This window comes from Hippoglossus stenolepis, chromosome 15 (genome assembly GCF_022539355.2).
Source record: "Hippoglossus stenolepis isolate QCI-W04-F060 chromosome 15, HSTE1.2, whole genome shotgun sequence".
Classification (NCBI taxonomy): Eukaryota; Metazoa; Chordata; class Actinopteri; order Pleuronectiformes; family Pleuronectidae; genus Hippoglossus; species Hippoglossus stenolepis.
Window position 1 is genome coordinate 16,258,721 of NC_061497.1, and position 19,638 is coordinate 16,278,358.

General features: G+C 41.0%; 1 protein-coding gene across 1 annotated transcript in view; it reads right to left on the reverse strand.

Moving 5' to 3' along the window:
• Positions 1-2,846: 2,846 nt before the first annotated feature.
• Positions 2,847-19,638, reverse strand: part of kctd16b (potassium channel tetramerization domain containing 16b) — a 75,477-nt gene continuing 58,685 nt past the window's right edge. Inside the window, exon 2 of the mRNA XM_035177751.2 lies at positions 2,847-8,745. Within this exon, the coding sequence (XP_035033642.1) occupies positions 8,282-8,745 (464 nt within the window). The 3' untranslated portion in view covers positions 2,847-8,281. The remainder of the gene's footprint in view (positions 8,746-19,638) is intronic.

Consider the following 19,638-nt stretch of genomic DNA (forward strand, 5'->3'; position numbering starts at 1 on the left):
TTTTTTACACCTACTGTTTATTGGCAGTTGGAAAACAGTTGGAGCTGGAGTTTCTACGAACTCCTTCATTTGTTCTCTCAGTCTCATGTTCCGCTCGGGAGCTTCTGCTGAGTTAACGAAACACCTAGTGGTAAAAACTGGTATCGGTCCAGGTGTTAAGCTTAGTTTGAAACCAGTTTGTACATCACCCCAACCATTAACAAATACTCAAATGTGATTCAAACTTCAAATAAATAGGGGGCAGAATATTCTCCTAAAGTAAGTGTTAAACAAGGAAATGTACTCTAATCCCTCCTCCCCTTCCCCCTGAGCCATAGTCACTATTAAAAATCACTACCGCCCCTAATGGTATAAAGTGGTATTACAGGATGGGGCTAGGGGTTTACCATGCTAACTATTGTGGATATCTCAGCAACACAATAGGTAAATGTAATTTCCTAATTTTTTTTGTTGATTATCTTTTAAAATTATTTATTGTTATTATTATTATTAATATTATTATTATTATTTTTATGTTTTAAACAAAAATACTTGCATTTTACCACATTGATGATGTCAGCATGTGTACCGGTTTTGGTTAATATTTGCGTTGGATGTTAAAGGTTCTGTGTGTAGAACTTAGTGACCTCTAGTGGTGAAGTTGCATGTTGCAGCTGAATACCCCTCACTTCACCCCTTCCCTTGAAATATAACCTGTGGTAGCCGTCAGTTGTCATAAAAACTCAAAGATGTTTAGTTTGTCCAGTCTGGGCTACAGTAAAAAAAACATGGCGGCCTCCGTAGAGAGGACCCGCTCCCAATGTAAATATAAAGTGTTTAAATATAAAGGCCCATTCTAGTGTAAAGAAAACAACAATTTGTACAATTTAGATGAAACACACTGTGGAAACATCACTACGATTATTTTATATTCAATTTCTGCCAGTAGATCCCTTTCAGCTTAATCTTACACACTGGACCTTTAATGTTGTTATCCAATGTATATAGAAAATATATATACATCATTTCCTGTTATTTACAAATAATTAAATACACTTTACTTTCTTTGTGTATCATGTCTGAACTCTATTGTGTGTATGGTGGAGATGAACTGTTGGAATTGCACCTCGTTTATGCCGAGTGGGGAAAAAACACCTCCGTCTTGTAATTCTCAGCTATAGATTTTGGACATTTCAAAAAGACGATACCTCCCACTCTCCGAGGTGAGAAGAACCACAGAGGTGTCAAAAGTGGCTGCAAATCTGCTGGCTGTTACATCTAAATCAAATCCAATATTAACACTCAGACAATTCAGCTAATTTTACACGAGCGATGCACTGTTTGTATCTATAAGGTAATAAATCACCTCAGTACATCATTCAACTGAAGAAGAAGCTGCCTCAGCCTCTGGATCTGACACGGTTTGAAGGTTACCTGTGGGGCCGATCATCTCAGAATAACACGTGCTCCCTCTGTTCTTCCCGTTCCACCGACTTGCAGCACTATAGCTCAAATCACCTGTCATTTCCAACCCTGCTCCACTCACCTGCCCATTACACCGCATTGTCAAGTTCCTGCTTCCCTGCAGACCGCCTGGTTGAAGCACCTCCCTGCATTAGATGCCTCTCGTTTGGCCTCTCTGTGCATTAGGTACAACAGAGGCCCACAGTGTTGTCGGATTGCTCACCCTTCTGTTGGTGCTTTGGCTGTTGGTTCCTGCCTGATCTCCTGCTGGCAGCCTTTTGTTTGTTTTCCCCTCTCACTGTCAGTCTGTTGACAGCTGTAATTCTGCCTGACCTTTAAGTGAAGGCTCTCAACTGTACCTGCTTCATTTAGACGGTCTAGCTGGTGGTGGGTGGTGGGGTGGTGTGTGTGTGTGTGTGTGTGTGTGTGTGTGTGGGGGTTGAGTTCTGCTTTAACCAGTTTTGAACAGTTATTTTGGATTTGCTCTTTATTCCTCACTGTATGGTTACTCTTTCTGAAATCACTTTATTGTCCCCTTGTGCACTATTCCATTTATGACTATGTCAGTAGAGCACCTTCCTCCACCAAGGCCCAATTTTCCCCTATCTCCCAATCAAGCTGCTCCAAATTGCATCAGTCCTTTAAACATGATGTATTTCTTTCATTAATATCTATGAATTATTCCCTGGGAAAAGTGCGAAAACACAAAGTTTATGAAAGTGGGAAAAAAACCTGGATCTGCACCGAACTTTTTTTGTTTTTTCCCTGACCCATATCATTTACCTGTTCCAGGTTTCGTGGCAATCCTTCAAGTAAATTTAGTCCTGCTGACAAGTCGTCCTGATAAAAACCACAAATCATCATTGCTTTCTGTCATCACTCGAGGTGCAATGTGGCATTTATTACCCTATGGAGTAAAAGAGAGTGAATTTGAACACAGCCGTCATTAATGTGAAAATGACTGCTATTTGATTTTATGAAATGATCCCAGTGAAAATCGTGTTATAAACTGTAATCATTGCATTTGGATGATTTGATGAAATATGTGCTTTCAAGTAAACCCTGGCAGATGCAAGGATTTTAGATCTCTGACATATGAACTGAACACAGCGGCTGATATATAATCACTTTCCCACAATTTACAGCCAATCAGTGCATATCAGCTAAACAATACTGCCATTACTGAGATGCTATCTGAAATGCAACTGAGATGCAGTTGATTTGTCCCCCGGTCATAAATTAACTTTTAATCTACAATTAATTAAAAACTAATTTCAGAATGTTATTCTTTTCTTCTTTTCTTCTCCATTGCCCGCCCGACCAAAGCAGAAACATCAAAACAAATGAATTTCATCAATCAAAATTCACTTCTTATCACACAGAGAATAAATACAACTCATAGGTCGCTGTACAGAATGTCTTGTTTATTGGTTGTACTCATACATTTTTCAAAATGACTATACTATGCTTCGTATCTAAACACTCTCAGATGAGTTGTATTGTCTCTAAAGGCAGACAGAGTAATGGGACCTCACACCTGGAATACAGGGCGACTCTCGATATGGAGGCTAAGTCGTTAGCAGCTCATGTTCAATTTGAAGTTAAAGGAGTAAATCTATGTATAATTTAAAGGTTGTAAAAACTGTGATAGACAGATTTACGTAATTTGAAAGAAGCCGAAATTGTTTTTCACTGACATTTATTCCACAGCCTCTGGTGAGAATCGCTCTGTTTTGCAGGAGCTCGGTCGCGCTGCAGAGTCGACTTTTATTTGATAATGTTAAACAACTGTGGAGGAACAGCAGACACTATCGACACATTTGTGCTTATCTTTTCTTTTTTTTTTTCTTTTTTTGCAAGTTTAGATTTTTCTGTTAAATATCAGTTTTTGACATATTTCTTTTTCCACACAAACAGACTAGGTTAAATCTGTTATAAGTTTTTGTATACCAACATGCTCACAATGTTTCTGAACCATTTTTTCTTTTCTTTTGTGTGTCAGAACAACATACATCAAAAACAGACGCCCCTTTGTTTTTTTTTTCAAGCAGCGTGTGCCGGGTCTACCGTGGTGGTATCGGGATAATGTGATTTTCTTTGTGGTTGGCAGGCTCATCAAAGGCAGGAGGGAAAAAATAGCAAGGGCCCGCAATCGTGTGCACAGGCTTCAGTCGCAGGGCACGCCTAAAAACTTCAAGAAAGACAATCACAGACTGTAGCCGGGCTCTCCAAAAATAACAGAAATAGACAAAAACTCATCCCTTTTCACACGTCACATCAGGCTTCAAAGCAAATTGACAGTCATTCTTCGTCAATAAGAGTTACATCGTCTGTTGTTCGTTTAATGGCCCAGAGAACTGAATATCATAGCACATGCTCTGAAGGAGAAATTTTGAAAATGTACAATTACAACAAACGATCGAATCTTTCTCTCTCTCGTGACAGACACGTCGTGTGTGGCTGTGTTTGTCAGTTTACTCTTAACATGTTCATGTCTTTTTTTTTTTCAAATACTTTCTCGTGTTTGCTTCTTTATATAACTTTATACATTGTGCAAAAAACAGCTGAAGTCTACTCTAGAAGGCCTCCGGGTGTCTTGGTATTTATTCTCACTGCGTGTCTGTTGAAGAGCATTTCATGATGCATTTTTTTCTTGTAATGGCAGGCAGAGTCAAGCAAACAGGATCCCTACTTATATCAGCTCGCTCTTTCACTTTAACTTGGCGCAAGGAAAACAGCAAAAGTACTCAGGATGTCAAAAATAACATGACGGATGCAAACAGTTGCGCAACAAAATCCTTTCTAGTCTTTTCTGTTTCAAATGATTCATATTTCCACCAGTTCATCCAAATTATTTACTGTGTTTGGATCTTTTGGAAACTTGATTATTGTAACAGCAACTGCAAACACCTTTTACCTTTTTTTTTTCACTATCTCAAATCATTGTGCTGTTTCTTTGAAAGGCGTTTCAAAGGAAAAATGAACCAGAGGATATAATCGTATATTATTAGTACAATATTTATGATTCAATGACTAAAATGTGTTGGAGTGAACACTTCACCTTTAGTTTACACCAAGAAAACATCTTTTAAACTGGATTATAGTTATTAACGATTTTGTAGTTGACTTCAATTAAATTTTATTTGTGTAGTGCTGAATCACAATTAACATTATCTAGAGTTGTGTTGGCTCCGTGCTCGAGCTGTACATTTAAAGATATAAAGTTCCGATTCTCAGTTGTGGTTTAAATTGAGGGTTTTTACTTCTGAATGAGATGAACAGTGTCATAAATGCGTTCAGTAGTTTGTTGCTGATCCTTTTTAGTCTGTGTCTCCCACTGTAGCTGTCTTTACATAGCTATAAAATATTTTATTTATTTTGTATTCCATCTTCATTTACTCTGACCCAGTAACATCTAGTCTGATGCTTAAACCTCTGTAGAAATACAAGTGTTACCTTATACAAGTACCAAGATTATGCATATGGACCATTGATATACACTATTCATTTCAGGCGTTTTCAAGCAGGGGCCTGGACAAGGGGCCTAGTCAATAAGAGGTTAAGGCTCAACATAAACGTTTGCTGCCTCACCTGTAAATGGAGACAGTAAGTCCTGCTGCATCGTCCTGTCACTGGGGGGGTTCTGCACTATTTTCCCCAATATGGATGAAACAAACTGTGTTAAAAGCATGAACTCAGCACTTTCACCCATTGTTTAATTTCAAATCCAATGTTCCGGAGTATGGAGCCAAAACAACGAAAAAATATCACTGTCCTAACACTTTGTGACGGTGCTGTGCAGTAACACAAAACCTCCTGGGTTCCAGATGAACAGTTTGAGTTTTAAACATGCTTTTCTTTTGTTAAAAGGAGTAAACATAGTTATTTTTTTTATCTAATGATTAAATTCAGCCACTGAAGGGTCTTGGTGACCACGGACTTCCAGACAAATGTACTGACAGCTCATTTATGACACTGTCTTGAAAAGTGACTACAGCTCATCATTTGTTATGGTGGTAAATATACATGTTATGGGTGTGTATTATATTCCCCTTACCCCCTTTGGACCGACACTCCAAATGATAAAACACGAATGCCTGTATTATATTAGCGTCAGTCTACTGCATCAAAGCAGCCGCGCCTCATGGATTTGCATGTTATGTGAGAGTATAATACATTATTCTGGCTAGGTGTGATTTATGGTGTTTATTTACATATGATATGTAGTCTGGACTAACATATTCCAACTCAAACTGAGAAGACAAATGACTTTAAAATGAAAATGTAATATTCCTTAGATGTAGAAAAATAAGTCATATTCATTATATTGACATGAGGAAACTGTTTTTTAATCTAGCACCTATTGCAGCCATATTAATTTATGCTATAATAAACTGTAGGAGACATATGGGCACTGCTGAATAGAACTGGAGACTTTTAACAACCTGTGACCCACTTCGCTCACGGAAATTCATTTTAAGGGAGAATAAGGACATTTGATTGTATATGAATTCAAGAGCCTCTGGATAGAAAAATAAGTATATTAAACATTTTGCAATAATTTGTTTCTATTAACATGTCAGGGGCATTTTTTTTTAATAAAGCAATCTTTGAATAAGTATATATTATGTATATTTTATTATTTGGGTGTGCTTTAGATTAAACCGTGTACTTTGTGCTTTGCTTTGATTGTTGATAAAGCCCGCTCCTCTGTGCCTTCATATAATATAATCAATCATATAATCTGTTTTTATAACAAATACATCAAATTCCTCCAATTTACATTTTCCTGTCTGCTTTTTTAAATCATCTATACCATACAGGTCATAATATATTTCAAACGCAATAACTCACAAACCACATTTTTTCATCAAAGCTGTCTATCACACATTCCTAAATACCTTGGATGTTACCTGAAGCTGTGATTGACGAACACATCTAAGCATTTGATTAGCAGTTTTCTACTTCAGCTATTTCCTCTCGGAGAAACTCATAAGAACTTGCGTGTTTGAAAGCCTTCTACAGTACTTGTAACAGCGTGCCTTTTAATTGCCGACCCACACAGATGGTCCTATTACAAAAACATCCGATTTTTTTTTGTGTACCAATAAAAGAAATTAACATCTTGAACTCGAATCAAGAAATGCATTTTGTTCCCTTGGTTGTTGTCGCTGTTGAAAAAGTTTAATCATTTCCTATGTGCTTTCTCCTAAAACAGAGATTGTGATATAAACTCTACCATCGTAAGACTAAAGAGAGCTGACGCGTGATTCCGGCATCAGCGGATGTCTTTGTGCTTTCGTCATGTACCGTCGTCAATCATTTAATTTGCACTGTGGAATCAACTCCAAATCCCTCTGCCAGTATATATGTTCCGACAAGATCCTAAAATAAATAACCATCAATCTGGTGGGAAATTAAAACTGTGCTCTTTTGAAAATCGCTGTGTTTGTTTCTGTTACAACGCTGCACCACATCCCGCTGATTCTGACAGAGCCGGGGGGACGTAAATGAACACATGAAGAATGGCTAATTTTCACTGAATACATGAACAGCTTGTCCTCGTCAGTAACCAAGGGGCTTCATTAATAACTGTAAACAAGAGCCGCGGCTATTGGCTCTATCGCCCGGACCCTGTCATCAATAAGTATTGATTAGCGTGTCACCAGTCGGCCCCGGATGCATCATTCTGTCTTGACGGGTTTAGCAAACATAGCAAACCTGTCTGTATTAACTGCAGGTGTCATATTGAGCTTGGTGTAAATGACCTCACGATTGATCGCTGTGATGGGGGATGAATGTTTGTCAGGGCTCTTTTCGTGTCGGTGATGTAAAAGGGGTTAAATGCCTGTGATATAAACCGATGACTGTGTGGACAGGTGTGTTGAATCAGGGCTTTTCTTTATTAAACCTGTGTATTTCCCCGCGGTTCGACCATCAAATCAAATCCTCGACTCTCTCACTTACCCTTCACACATTAACCTGGGTATTGCTCCTCATCTCGCCAACGCAGCAAAAAAAAAAAAATCAATGCAGTGCGCGGCAATTTGACTCACTTGGGGTGCGTGTGCAATATAAATGATATTGTGAGGAGGAAATTAATTGCGGCGCTGATGAAATGGCACCTCCTCCTGCCTCGGAGGTCCGCAGATGTTGCCAAAAAAGTAAAGTAATTGACCCAGCTGTTTACGCTCCCCTGGCAGCAAAGACCTCTGAGTGTATTTATAGTGAGAGCACTGTCGGGACAGCATGCATTATTAATGGGTCCTGATGCAGATTTATCCGTGACCTCTAGGCCACCTGGGTGCAAACACACACACACACACACAAACACACATTCACATACTAAATCAGTGTTTGTATCCATGGACTAAAACTGTGGTTCCTGTGATAGTTCTTCGGTGAAACGATGACAGACGACAGTACGTGCAGTCCAGAAACCATCATTAATTCCTTGTGTGGCCATTTGCAAGCCCTCTGTTCATTTGATGGCTTCATAAAGAATGTCTTCTGCCCTCTGTGATTGGTCCTCAGTGATAAATTATTCAAAGCTCTGAAGCATTCAGCAAAGTACAGCACACACTTACAGTACATACAGAGTGCCTAAACTACATACACACACATACATACATACGTCAATAGGAATCTGTTTTTTATGTTTCATTCTCCCTTCTTTGTGGATTTTTAACCTCCTGACAAAACGGTGAACTTTCCCCTCGGAACGTAGATTCAAATGAGTTTAGTGTTATCTCCCTTTTTGTTGCAAAAGTCAAGATCAAAAAACATGTAAACGGATCCTTGGCCTCGTGTTGCTGCTCGCTCTCTCCTGTTTCCTGGCTCAGAGGCGGTACTTTCTCAGCAGGTCGGCCTGCCACATGTACTTCCTCTCGGGGAACCTCTCGGGGATCTTGATCTTGCGGAAGTCTTGAATGCACTTATCCAGCTCCTCCTCGACCGTCAGCTTCTCTTTTGCCGGCCTTTTCTTGCATGTGCTGGTGTCACGGGAGCTTGCCGTTAGTGTGCGCAGCAAGTCACTCTTACGCCGCTGGTCGGACTGCTGGAGCATGGCGACGGGGCCCTTTTTTAGTGGCCTGTCAAGGGTTTGGACGTTGGCGTGGGGGTGAGGCTGGCGGCTTACCGGCCCACAGATGACTGTTCCCTGGGGAGAGCTGGCCTCTGACTGGCTCTCAGAGCTGGAGGTGGACAGCTCGTTAAAGGAGGTGCCACTCTCGCCTTCTCCATCACCCTTGTGGTTCTTGCAGCAGCAGTCACATGGAGGGGAGGACCAACGTGACTGGCCACCTGGAAGAGAGAGAAGCAGATAGGAAGCTAACATTATACTTTGCGGGGTACTTTTTTCCACCTTTTCTTTCCTTCTGGCCAATCGTCGTGAACACAAAAATGACACGGTAGCACAAAGAGGCACAAATTAGTCAGACAGGAGAAGAATGGAATCCCTGACGGCAGACAAAAACGAAAAGTCAGCTAATGCCAAATGAATATCACTAAGAACAAAGTGACATGACATCAGGGATGACTGGCTTGCTTCCAGTCGAATCAAGAAGTGAGCCGGCTGACTGTGTGACAACCCTGCATTGTTCAAAGAACGACCCTCATAGATCCCTGCTGTCACATGAAAGAAGTGGGAAAGCTAAAACCTTTGACAGCGACATAATGTCTAGATTTACACGCTCCACATGTTTTTACAGTAAAACATAGAAGGCAACGGTATTTGTTGAAAATTGTCAAACTCTCTGGCCGTCAATTTGAGGATGAACAGACATCAAACTCTACAAGCATTCGACTTGATTTCTCTGCTGTTTCCCCGGAAGACTTCCAACTATCAATCCATTTGCTATACTGCTTATCCTTTGAGGGGTAACCTCATTGCTCTGGCCAATTCCAGTTGATTTAGGGAGAGAAATGCTGTACACCCTGGACAGGTCGTCAGCAAATCTTACGACCAACATACAAAGACAAAAATTGCCTTTAGCTCACATCTACTGCCAATTTAACCTTACCTACTCTGGGAGGAAGTTGAACAACCCAGAGCTTCTCCCAAAGGCACAGGGAGAACATGCAACCTGATTGTCAGGGTTTGAAACCCACAACCCTCTTTCTGTGCAGCGAAAGACCAAACAACTTATGTGCCTCTTTATCTGCAGTCTTCATAAGGTCTATTAAACCCAGGAACACTACACATTTATGATTTGATCAAGCACTTCCAAATAAAAAAGATTGGGAGCGTTGTTGTGAGATCAATAACAGGCGTTAGGAATCATTGGAGACTTAAAAAGAAAACTACCCAGTAGGTACAATCATCACTGAATGGAATCAATTGCCCGGCCTAACCTCTGCGTGAGTGTACGGTGGGCTGAGAGATTCAGAGAGACCAGAGCGGCACCACAACTCTCCCTGCAGGAAACCGCCATTTATTTTTCATGCTAACCTCCTGAATAATTGAAGGGGTATCTGTTGCTGATGGACTCTTCTCTGTTTAGTGAGGCAAAGAGATCAAAACCCTTGAGGCAAACACACACGTGCAACGCTGCCCCCACTTACAATTCAGAGCTCCGCCCCTCACCATTTTTCACAAACACACACACACACACACACACACACACACACACACACACACAGGATTCAGCTTTTCATGTGTCTTCTATTCATCAAGTTCAATAGTACCGCAGTTTCTTTGTATGTGCTGCTGAGCATTTCACTTCAAACAAGATGGACTATAAATAACACTGCTTAAAATAAACACCCCCCTGCTTTTAATTCGCTTTGTCCTCAGCAGCATATTCAGTGTGTTTATAGAGAGGCGGCAGGGCAGGAATCGATTCATCCAACCAATACTTGTTCCTCCGACTACCACTCATGAATGGCCACCATGTATCACAACTACATTTATGTGGGTATATATAGATGAAAAATCTCTTGGATGCCTTTGATGCTGATTCACACTGGTGGTCAAGATGGCAGAAAGACTAACATTCCGTACAGCACTAAATATAAAAGCACATACTTTGCTGCCTACTGTACATGAACTTAACATCACCCATAGGCTGTGACACAAATGGAACGTAACATTCTCTGCCGTCTTCGCCAGCTCTGAATCTCTTTGATTACAACAGCTTTCAACAGCACATAGACGCAGGTCTAACACAAAGGCACTAAATAAAACACACTATCGTACTGTAAAAGTGTAATTTGAAGTTAAACACTCAATTAAAAATGCATCAGCCTCAGATAAAGAGATGCATTCATTATAAAGTTAAACTGCAGGGAGGTGAGAGAACATAACCCGTGATTTGTGCAGTGGTGTCTCTTCCAAATCTTTGTCTAGGGACACATAAGATAATTTATGCCATGAGTGAATAGGGGCCCCCTCTGATTGATGGGATGTAGTCTCATATTTGCTTGCTCAGTTTTGAAATGGCCCCATGCTTTTGTAAATTGTTAAATCTGCCAGAGGCCACTCTGCCATTCCAAATACACCGATGGGATGATGGTGGAGCTGCAGTAATAAACGTCTAAAAGAAACTTGCCAAGTCTGTGAGTGTGTAAACGCAGCCATTGTGTCTGTACACGTGATGTATGACATTCTGATTAAACTTTGGCGTTTGGTAATTAAACAGACCTCATTGCGGCTCATGCTGTACGTCTTGACAGTGACATGTTGCCTGAATAAACAGGTATTGTGAGTCGCTATTAGCCTCGCTAACACTGAAGTCTACCAGGGAGGGATCTGATTCATCATCTTGACCAATTGGATTCCCTGTCAAACCTTAAGAAAACCATTTGCTTCCTGACAAATAGACGGGCAAATAGTTCCGGTGAGGACACCATTCAGAGGGACTGATGTGTCACTGAGTGGTGTCGCTACCCTCTTCCACACAGTGACACCCTCATTATGTTTCTAAAGGGATGTATCAGTATACAGTGTTGATGCATCATAGCACATCAAGTTATATTAGTAGTAAAACCAATTTCCCCTGATAATAGAAGGGGAAAAAACTATAAATTTGCTCATTGATGTGTGAAGAGAGAAATTGTTTGCTTTTTCAGTTTTTACATTTCTTTGCCCTCTTTGTATGTAAAAGAAACAAGACAGAGAACAAAACTGACAATCACAACAGAGTAGGCCAGCTGGCCAATCAGAGCTGGCTGGGCTTTACTAGGAGGGGGGCCTTAAAGAGACAGGAGCTAAAACCAGTGTTTCAGACAGAGGCTGCAAAGAGGAGCTGCAGCAATTGACTGTGGGGAAAGTGATGTGTTTCTTGAACTTTAGATCAAGTAATAACCTGAGTATGAGCATAACATTTCTACTTTAATGTACAGTATACTGATACCATGTGCAATGAAAATATAAACTGCTGTTTACGTGAAGTAATTTAGAGTTTATCCTTTAATTTTCCATCCGTCAGAAGTAATTTCTATCAATCTAATCTAATGAAAATGTATCCAAGCCCAGAAATAATCATAGTCGAGGCAGCAATTAAGGCTCAAAACATTTGCCTCAAACTTGATAAATCAGACACCTCTTATCCAATTTTGCTTAATCATAGCAAGATGACAGGAGCATCTACATTTACAGCAACAGAGGTGCCATAGTTAAAGGTCAAGGTTTCAGTGTTTGAAAGGCTAAAGCTGCTTCACGAACCGTTTGATTTTAATTATATTGAGGAGGAATGCACATTGTAGTGAGCGACTCAAAGGACGCCTGCAGTCATCACTCAGGTGGACATTTGTAATGACCATGAGGTCATTTAAGCTGAGGGAATTGTGATGAGTCCCCCTGTATCATGCCTGAGCAGTCCATTTAATAGGCTGATGTCTTGTTCATGTCCTGTGTAAGCTGGTGGTTTGGCACATTATAACGCTGGTTGTGCAGATCTAACGTAATTCAAACATCGTCTTTTTTCTATTCATTAGAAAAACAGATAATTATTAGAAAATGTCCTGTCCAGTCATAGACAAGGTATTTAAGCTCTAAAACTGCCAATAATTTTGACATTTTCTCCTCATGACAGATAGACTGAATGATCCACTCACTCAAAAATAACCTGAGGTTTATTGTTCATACCAGTCAGAAGACGTCTTGGGGTGAGGGCATCTCCGTGTCCTGTCAATCACGCCCACGTGCAAGTCAGCACGTTTGGAAAGACGTTGAATCAATCACGGGAGGCGAGGAGGAGGTGCAAGAATGTGTCTGAATATTAAATGAATGCTGTTTTTCTTAAGTCACCATTCGGTTAACATTTATATCATAAAATATTTCCACCCACTCATTCATCGCTCATTTCAATCAACATGAGGCTGCAACAGAATAATATTAGAGATGTTTTGTTGTCTGGAATTTATTTATTGTCGAATTTAGAGTTTCATTTCCTTCCAAATGGAGAAGAAGAAAAAGCTTGTTTAGAAAGAACCATATGACTTAACACGACAGTAAAATACCTAATGAGAATAACTTTCCTGCGTACTGGTGATTGTTTTACAAGATGTCCCATTACTCCTGATAATTCTCAGTCTCACTCTTGTTTGCATTACTTCACTGACGTCACTGCTACTTTTGGAAAGAGTGGAGATATTTTTAAGCCTATTTTTACATCTTTCTCCTTCACAACTTTTGTAACCCACTGCATGGGCCAACCGCCCGCTGCTTTTGTAATACCGTTGAATATATTACTGTGGTAAATGTATCAAATTTATGAAAATTAGAAATACAAATAAGTCAGAAAACAATGTATACCAGTAAACAGCAAATGTGTTTTCTCTTTTGTTGTCAACCTTACAAATTCTAATCTATTCAAACTGAAATGCACATATCTGTATATATCTAATATGTGTTGGAGTAGACTGCAAAAAAAACAGTTGAGTAAAGGTCACACAAGCGGGCGTGTGATCAGGGGTAGAGCGGGTTGTCCTCTTACAAGAGGGTCAGCAGTTCGATCCCAGTCTTCCCAATTCAGCATGCCAATGTGTCAAGACTAGAAAAGCTCTATATAGAGACGGACCATTTACTATTTCGATTCAAACGCGGACCCTCATAATAAAACTGGCCTAGGAAGTGATTCAGGAGCTCTTTGCCTTAATCCCTGAGCAAGGCACTTAATCTCCAACCTGCCCCTGGGACCAAGCGAAAAGATTTAAGTTGTATTGAGAAGCTCTTGTGCGAGATTGTGTTTATTGTGTAAATTTGAGGCAACTTGAAGGGAAGCTTTTTTGCTTGTCGAGCAGCACCCTGGCTAAACGAGGCTTAACAAATAAAATCAAGTCTGCGATAGATTTTGCTCTAACGTGCTTGTGTCTCAATCCGTCTCTTTTATGCCCACTTTTCCAATTAAGTAAAAAAAAAAAGTCTCACTTTGCTCATGAAATCTTTTTTTAGAATTTAATGTGCTCAGACTGGCTTTGATCATGTTTTTTCTGCATGCATTGTGTGACAGTATATAATCTGTGTGACCTATAGTATACAGTACACTGTGGCATTCTTTGCTCACATGTGGGGATAAGGTCATGCTTTCCTTCAGGGTAGAGTGTATGTTTATGTGTGTGTGTGTGTGTGTGTGTGTGTGTATAAGTACACGCTTTCCCATTCACTGTACATAGAGTATTAACATGTGACGTGATGCACCATATATGAGAGCCAAGATGTAGGTCGGTTTGTTCCCATGCAGCCTACTTTCCTGCACATACATCATACATGTTTTAGTGTGTGTGTGTGTAACAGAGAGGTATGCACATGTGTGTGTGTGCCTATGGTCATCCCTCAGCGTAGAAGTGACATTGGCCTTGGATTTATTATCTGTACGCCGTTGGGCAGGAAAAGGGAGGCTGTTGTCAGGTGGGGTTCCCATTCATGTCATCAGAGGTGTCAGACTGTCGGCTGTGCCTCTGGCCAGCATCACTCAGTACGCACACTCCTGCTTTGTGTTGCGTGTGTGTCACTGTTTCTGTGTGTGTGTGTGTGTGTGTGTTGTCTTCTACTGTTATGTGCAGCAGTTGATTCATGTGATCTCATGTTGTTTCTCTTCCAGGGGAAAGGAGCAGGAGGTCGGACAGAAGTCTAATGACTGTCACGCACTGTTATACACACACACACACACACACACACACACACACACACACACACACACACACACGCACACGCACACTCACAAACAAACAATGCGTTCTGACAGGTGCTCCTGACCCTGATGTATTGATCTCAGCAGGAGTCTCAACAACGTGTGCCAGCTATGGTCAGTCAGAAGACCTGGCTGACTTACACTACACTTACAATTAAATAGAGTCAACACACTGACACACTGCACACACTGCACACACTGAATAAATCAAGCTCAAACCTAATTCTTTCATGTCATGTCATTGTGATGTCCTCGCATGAGCTGCTATTTAAAGGTCTGATGATTTTTCTTGAATGAGCAGCTGTATAACATCATCTGACACATGTGGACAGTTACATTCTCTGTTAATATTTATGATGATCACACAAGTATAATTCAGGCTTTTGTACATCACAATAAAACACTGATACACACTTTCCACAGCAACACATTTCATGTCATATTTGTCAGCTGACATCACACTTAAAGGGATAGTTCACCGAAAAATGAAAATTCACTCATATTCTACTCACCACTATGCCGGTGGAGGGGTGAGGGAAGTGTTTGAGTCCACAAAGGAGTTTAGGAGTCTCAGGAGTCGCTTTTATTTTGTTATGCCTGAAGAAGGGGTCCCAGTTACTTGGATTTGGCTGCAACACTGTTTACCCCATATACTCCAAAAAGTGTGTTGTGGACTCAAACACTTCACCCATCACTAAATCGACATAATGGTGAGTAGATAATGAGTGGATTTTCATTTTTCGGTGAACTATCCCTTTAAGCTGCTTTCAGACATGCACAGAAGTCTGTGCAGAGGAGCCGTGTTTGAGAAGGCAAATGAAAGTATTCAAGTCAGATGCTCCAGACATTTCTCTCAAACGAGTGGGTGTGTTGATGATGTTTCTAAAAGGCAGACACAAAACTGCATGGGAGAATAACTCTTTCGACTCAGTCGTTGATTTTACGGATACATGAAAATGGCTGTAGTCAATCTGTAAACAAAAACACTGTGCTTTCCCCTGCAGAATTTTCTACGTCATGTCCTCCCCCCTCTGCTCTATGCAGTCACCAGTTCTCGTGGTTTCACTTCTGTTGGTTGTTCTGCTTCCATCCCCATCGCTGAATTTGTACGTTCAAAGAGAGTGGGAATAAAAAAAAGACTTTCGAATGTATCCAAACAACTCGTGCAGCATGATTCAATGCTTTTGTTCACACAATATTGCATGGTGAGAGCAAACAGACTCAAATATTTACCTCATTATGTCGACTCGTTCTGGGGGAAAGAAATAATTGCGCTTTGGTGTTGAGCAGAGCTGCAAGCAAAACAATGCCTACAACTGCTTCGGTGTTTCGTGGTCATGCAAACACGAAGGGACCTTTGACTGACACTGGAATCCGCTGGCAAAACATGCAGAACCGTCGTTTTTAGGGTAAAACTACTCCCCTCCTTTTCTCCCAGTCCTCACTTTTAATCTATTTTTGGCCCATCTTTTCTTTTATCTGTATTTTTCATCGCTCTCTCGCTCTCTCTCTCTCCTTGCATCCCTCCCTCACCGTTCCTTTCCTAATGCCTGTATCGATGGGTTGGCGCATCAGTGGAAGTGTATGGGCGATTGCCCTCTGATTGATTTCTGTCATACAGCCTCTCAGCACTGGGAGGCTGTTCACCGGAGATAAATGATGTTGGCACAACAAAAACAAATAAACCTCTCCTATCTATCACTCCCTCTCCCACCTCAACTGTGCCGTCTGCATCTCTCCGCTCCTGTGTCCCGCTCCCTCTTCCCACCTTCCTGTCTCTCCCTCAGTCTCGCCCTTCTTCCTCTGCCTTCCTCTGTCAGATGAAGGTTTCTGCCCTCCATTAGATGCTTTCCATTTTTTCTCCCCTGTGCTTCCTCAGTTTATTCTCTGAACTATCTAGTCTATCAGTCCTTATTTTCATGTCGACAGAGGTTTCTTGTTTCAGATGCACGGAGACAACTCAATGGAGGTATTATTTTTCAAATGAGCACTGCGCATAAAAACAGATTAACTCATTAATTATTTCTAGAAATAAAGAAAATTTGCTTTGGGATCTCACATTAAAAGTAAGAACATCTCTAAGAAGATGAACTCATAGATTATCTCCGTTTTTTGTTTACCCACGTTCCCTGAACCTGCCTCATGTTATCTATATATACTCAGTTAGACTCATCACTTGGATAGTTTGTCTTAAAGCTTTCAGAAAAACCTGAACATGTTCCAATAAAGGTTGCATTAGAAAAGGTCAGTCAAACTCAAAAAGGCTTTGTGGCAGTGACTCTTTTATGGTGGATGTCCCTGTGTGAAGCATCAAACAATGGCAGAGGCACTTGTGACTCTCAGTAACACGATGGTGTTTCTATGCCTACGCCTGCACTCAGAATCCGTTGCTACAGTATGAAACCATGAATGTCTTTGCTGTAAATTAGATTTGTTTTTAAATGTAAAACACCTCATGGAAACAAGTCGTTCATTTACTCGCAAAATCACTGATTAACCTTAAGTGGTTAAATTATCATCAAGGGATTTCTACAAATGTGCAGCCAGCACCACTTACAGGATAGGAAGATAACAGCAGCTCTGACCTGAAGTTTCTGACATGGTGATGTGATTCGGTGGCAAAGAAAAGAGGTTGTTACATATGTGTCTTATGTTTTTTTAAAATGATAAATGTGTCATGTATTGCCTTCGCTAAACATCTATAAGACTCTGTCCTGACAATAAACATGCTCATTTAAGTTTCCTCTCTGCCGCTGAACAGGATTTCTTGCCGGGAGCGAGTGGTGGTTTGGGTCTCTCACCAAAAGCTTCATTGCATTTACAAGACAAGAGGAAACAATAAACCCTCCGGTCATTTTCTGATTGACTGTCGCCTCCAGTCTGCCCTGTAGAGGTAACACTGATGATAACTGTGTCTTTTCATTTCCTGTTTTTATTTTGACATGATACGGACATTTCCTGTTGATGCAGATCCTGGTTTTCAGTCACTTGACAACTTCTCACCTGTTACCTGTTGAGTTCCTGTCCCTGTGCTTCCCTCCAAGAAACCCTTTACGTCATGTGCTCTGTTGTTTGTGTACTGCCACATCGTCACCATTGCCCTCGTGGATATAAGCTTTATAGCCTCCTTGTGTGTGACTCTCCGGATTTCTGACTGTTCTGGACTCAGTTTCATCATTTGGACTGTGGGTTAAGATGTCTCCTGAGTAATCTCTACATTTTGAGTCCCATCCCTCAGTGTCACCTCGCACGGCTGGAGTCGGCTCTCAGTGAGGACAAGAAAGAAAAGTTTGTTCAAATGTCTACGCTTGTGCAAAGGTTGTAAGTTTCTGTATAAATAGTTGTCTCTATCAATACACAACAGGCATATGAAATGATGTTATTACTCAAGTTCACCCACGTTTCAAGACTAAACAATTCTGATATTGACTGGGCCTGGTTTTGGATGCTTCATATTAATATTGCTTTGTGTTGCCTGCAGCATGAGAACTGATCAGACGACTTAAGAACATTGTACCGCAAGGATAAAATTTAAGTCACAAGCCTTTCTCTTCAGACCCTTTTGTCTATACTGTGTAAGCCTTAAATCGTGCAGTTACAGTACAGTTTGTACAATATGAAGACAAATGGCTTTGATGGACTATACTATTTAAAACAGAATTACTAATGGCTTTCAACCCTCTCATGGTATTACTAGTATCCCAGGGAAAGACAGTATGTGTCTGAAGGCTCAGTAAAAAACTAAGTGAAAAAGGGGGAGAAAGAAAGTAGAGTCAATCAGAAAAGAGGGAGAAAGAGACGTCGGCTGGAGATTCTCAGCATATGGGTCTATTCTCTCGTTCAGAGCTGATATCACTGCCTCAAAATGAATGTTATTTCAAACGCTTTGTGGGCCCACAAAGACACTCTTCTCTGGATTGTTAGCCGAGCAGCTCGCAGCCCGGTGGCACGACCCGATGTCCTCGCAGGTTAAATGAAATAAGAACGTGATAATGTGTTTATCCCAAAGAGGGGACTCTTCTTTCGCATGCCTTCCTCTTTGCAAAGGTCAAAATGAAGAGCAATTAGAGTGAGCAGTGATTCAGCGTCTTGCCCAAGGACGCTTCAACGTGACAGATGCTGCTGCACGACCTCGCTTTACATCCCGGCTCTTTGGTTTTTAGCTGTGGGAAGAAACACAGTCGGTCAGATATTGATTAAACTGTCCCTGGCCCCGGGAATGAGCTGTGGACAAAGATGTCAGCTGTCTAATGAAATATCAGCATATACAGAATCCAAGCAGCGTGTATTTCTAAGCAGATTGTTGGTTCGAGCTTTTATTGCAGGGTTTGCGTAATAGATTACCAGAAATAACAACTTCTAGCTCCACCCTTTTCTCTCCCTCTCTTGTCTCTGTCTTTCTCTTGATGCAGTATAATTAGTCCTTTTCAAAGTAAAGGCAGCAAGCATCTTCTCTTTGCTCACGCTTGTTTTGTTTTTCTTGCTGAGTGGAAATGTTTCTCTTCCCTGCAAGCAGGTGCTACATTTCACTCCAGAGAGTGACACTATGTAACGACAGGAGTTTCTCGCAGCACATTTCTCTCCCTCTTACTCTTTCTGTCCCTTATTGGATCCTCCACAACAACTCCTCTCTGTATCCCATTTAAAATCGAGAGGAGACCAAGCAAGTTCTGGATCAGCCTCCCTTTCTGCATCAGCTCCTGCCCCATCATCGAATCTAATTCAATTCAAATGCTACCGGACATTTTCCAGAGTTTGCCTTTTACTTACAGTATGAGGAACGCAGCAGAAGATCAGATGCGCCAGAGCAATCAGGTCAGCTTGGGTGGAGCAGATTGGAAGCAGGACGTATGTATAAATTCCGCTGTGGAACTGGCATCAGATCTTATCACCAAAAGTTATCACATATCTTGTCTTTTTTGCGTGGATGGCACGTCCCTGTATTCTTTTAGCTACTGTACAGTTTTGCGTGTTAGAAACCTCATCAACACACTCACTTGCTCACGGTGAATATGAACATTATCATGCTGTATTTCCCATATGGGCTCATACAGACATTCCT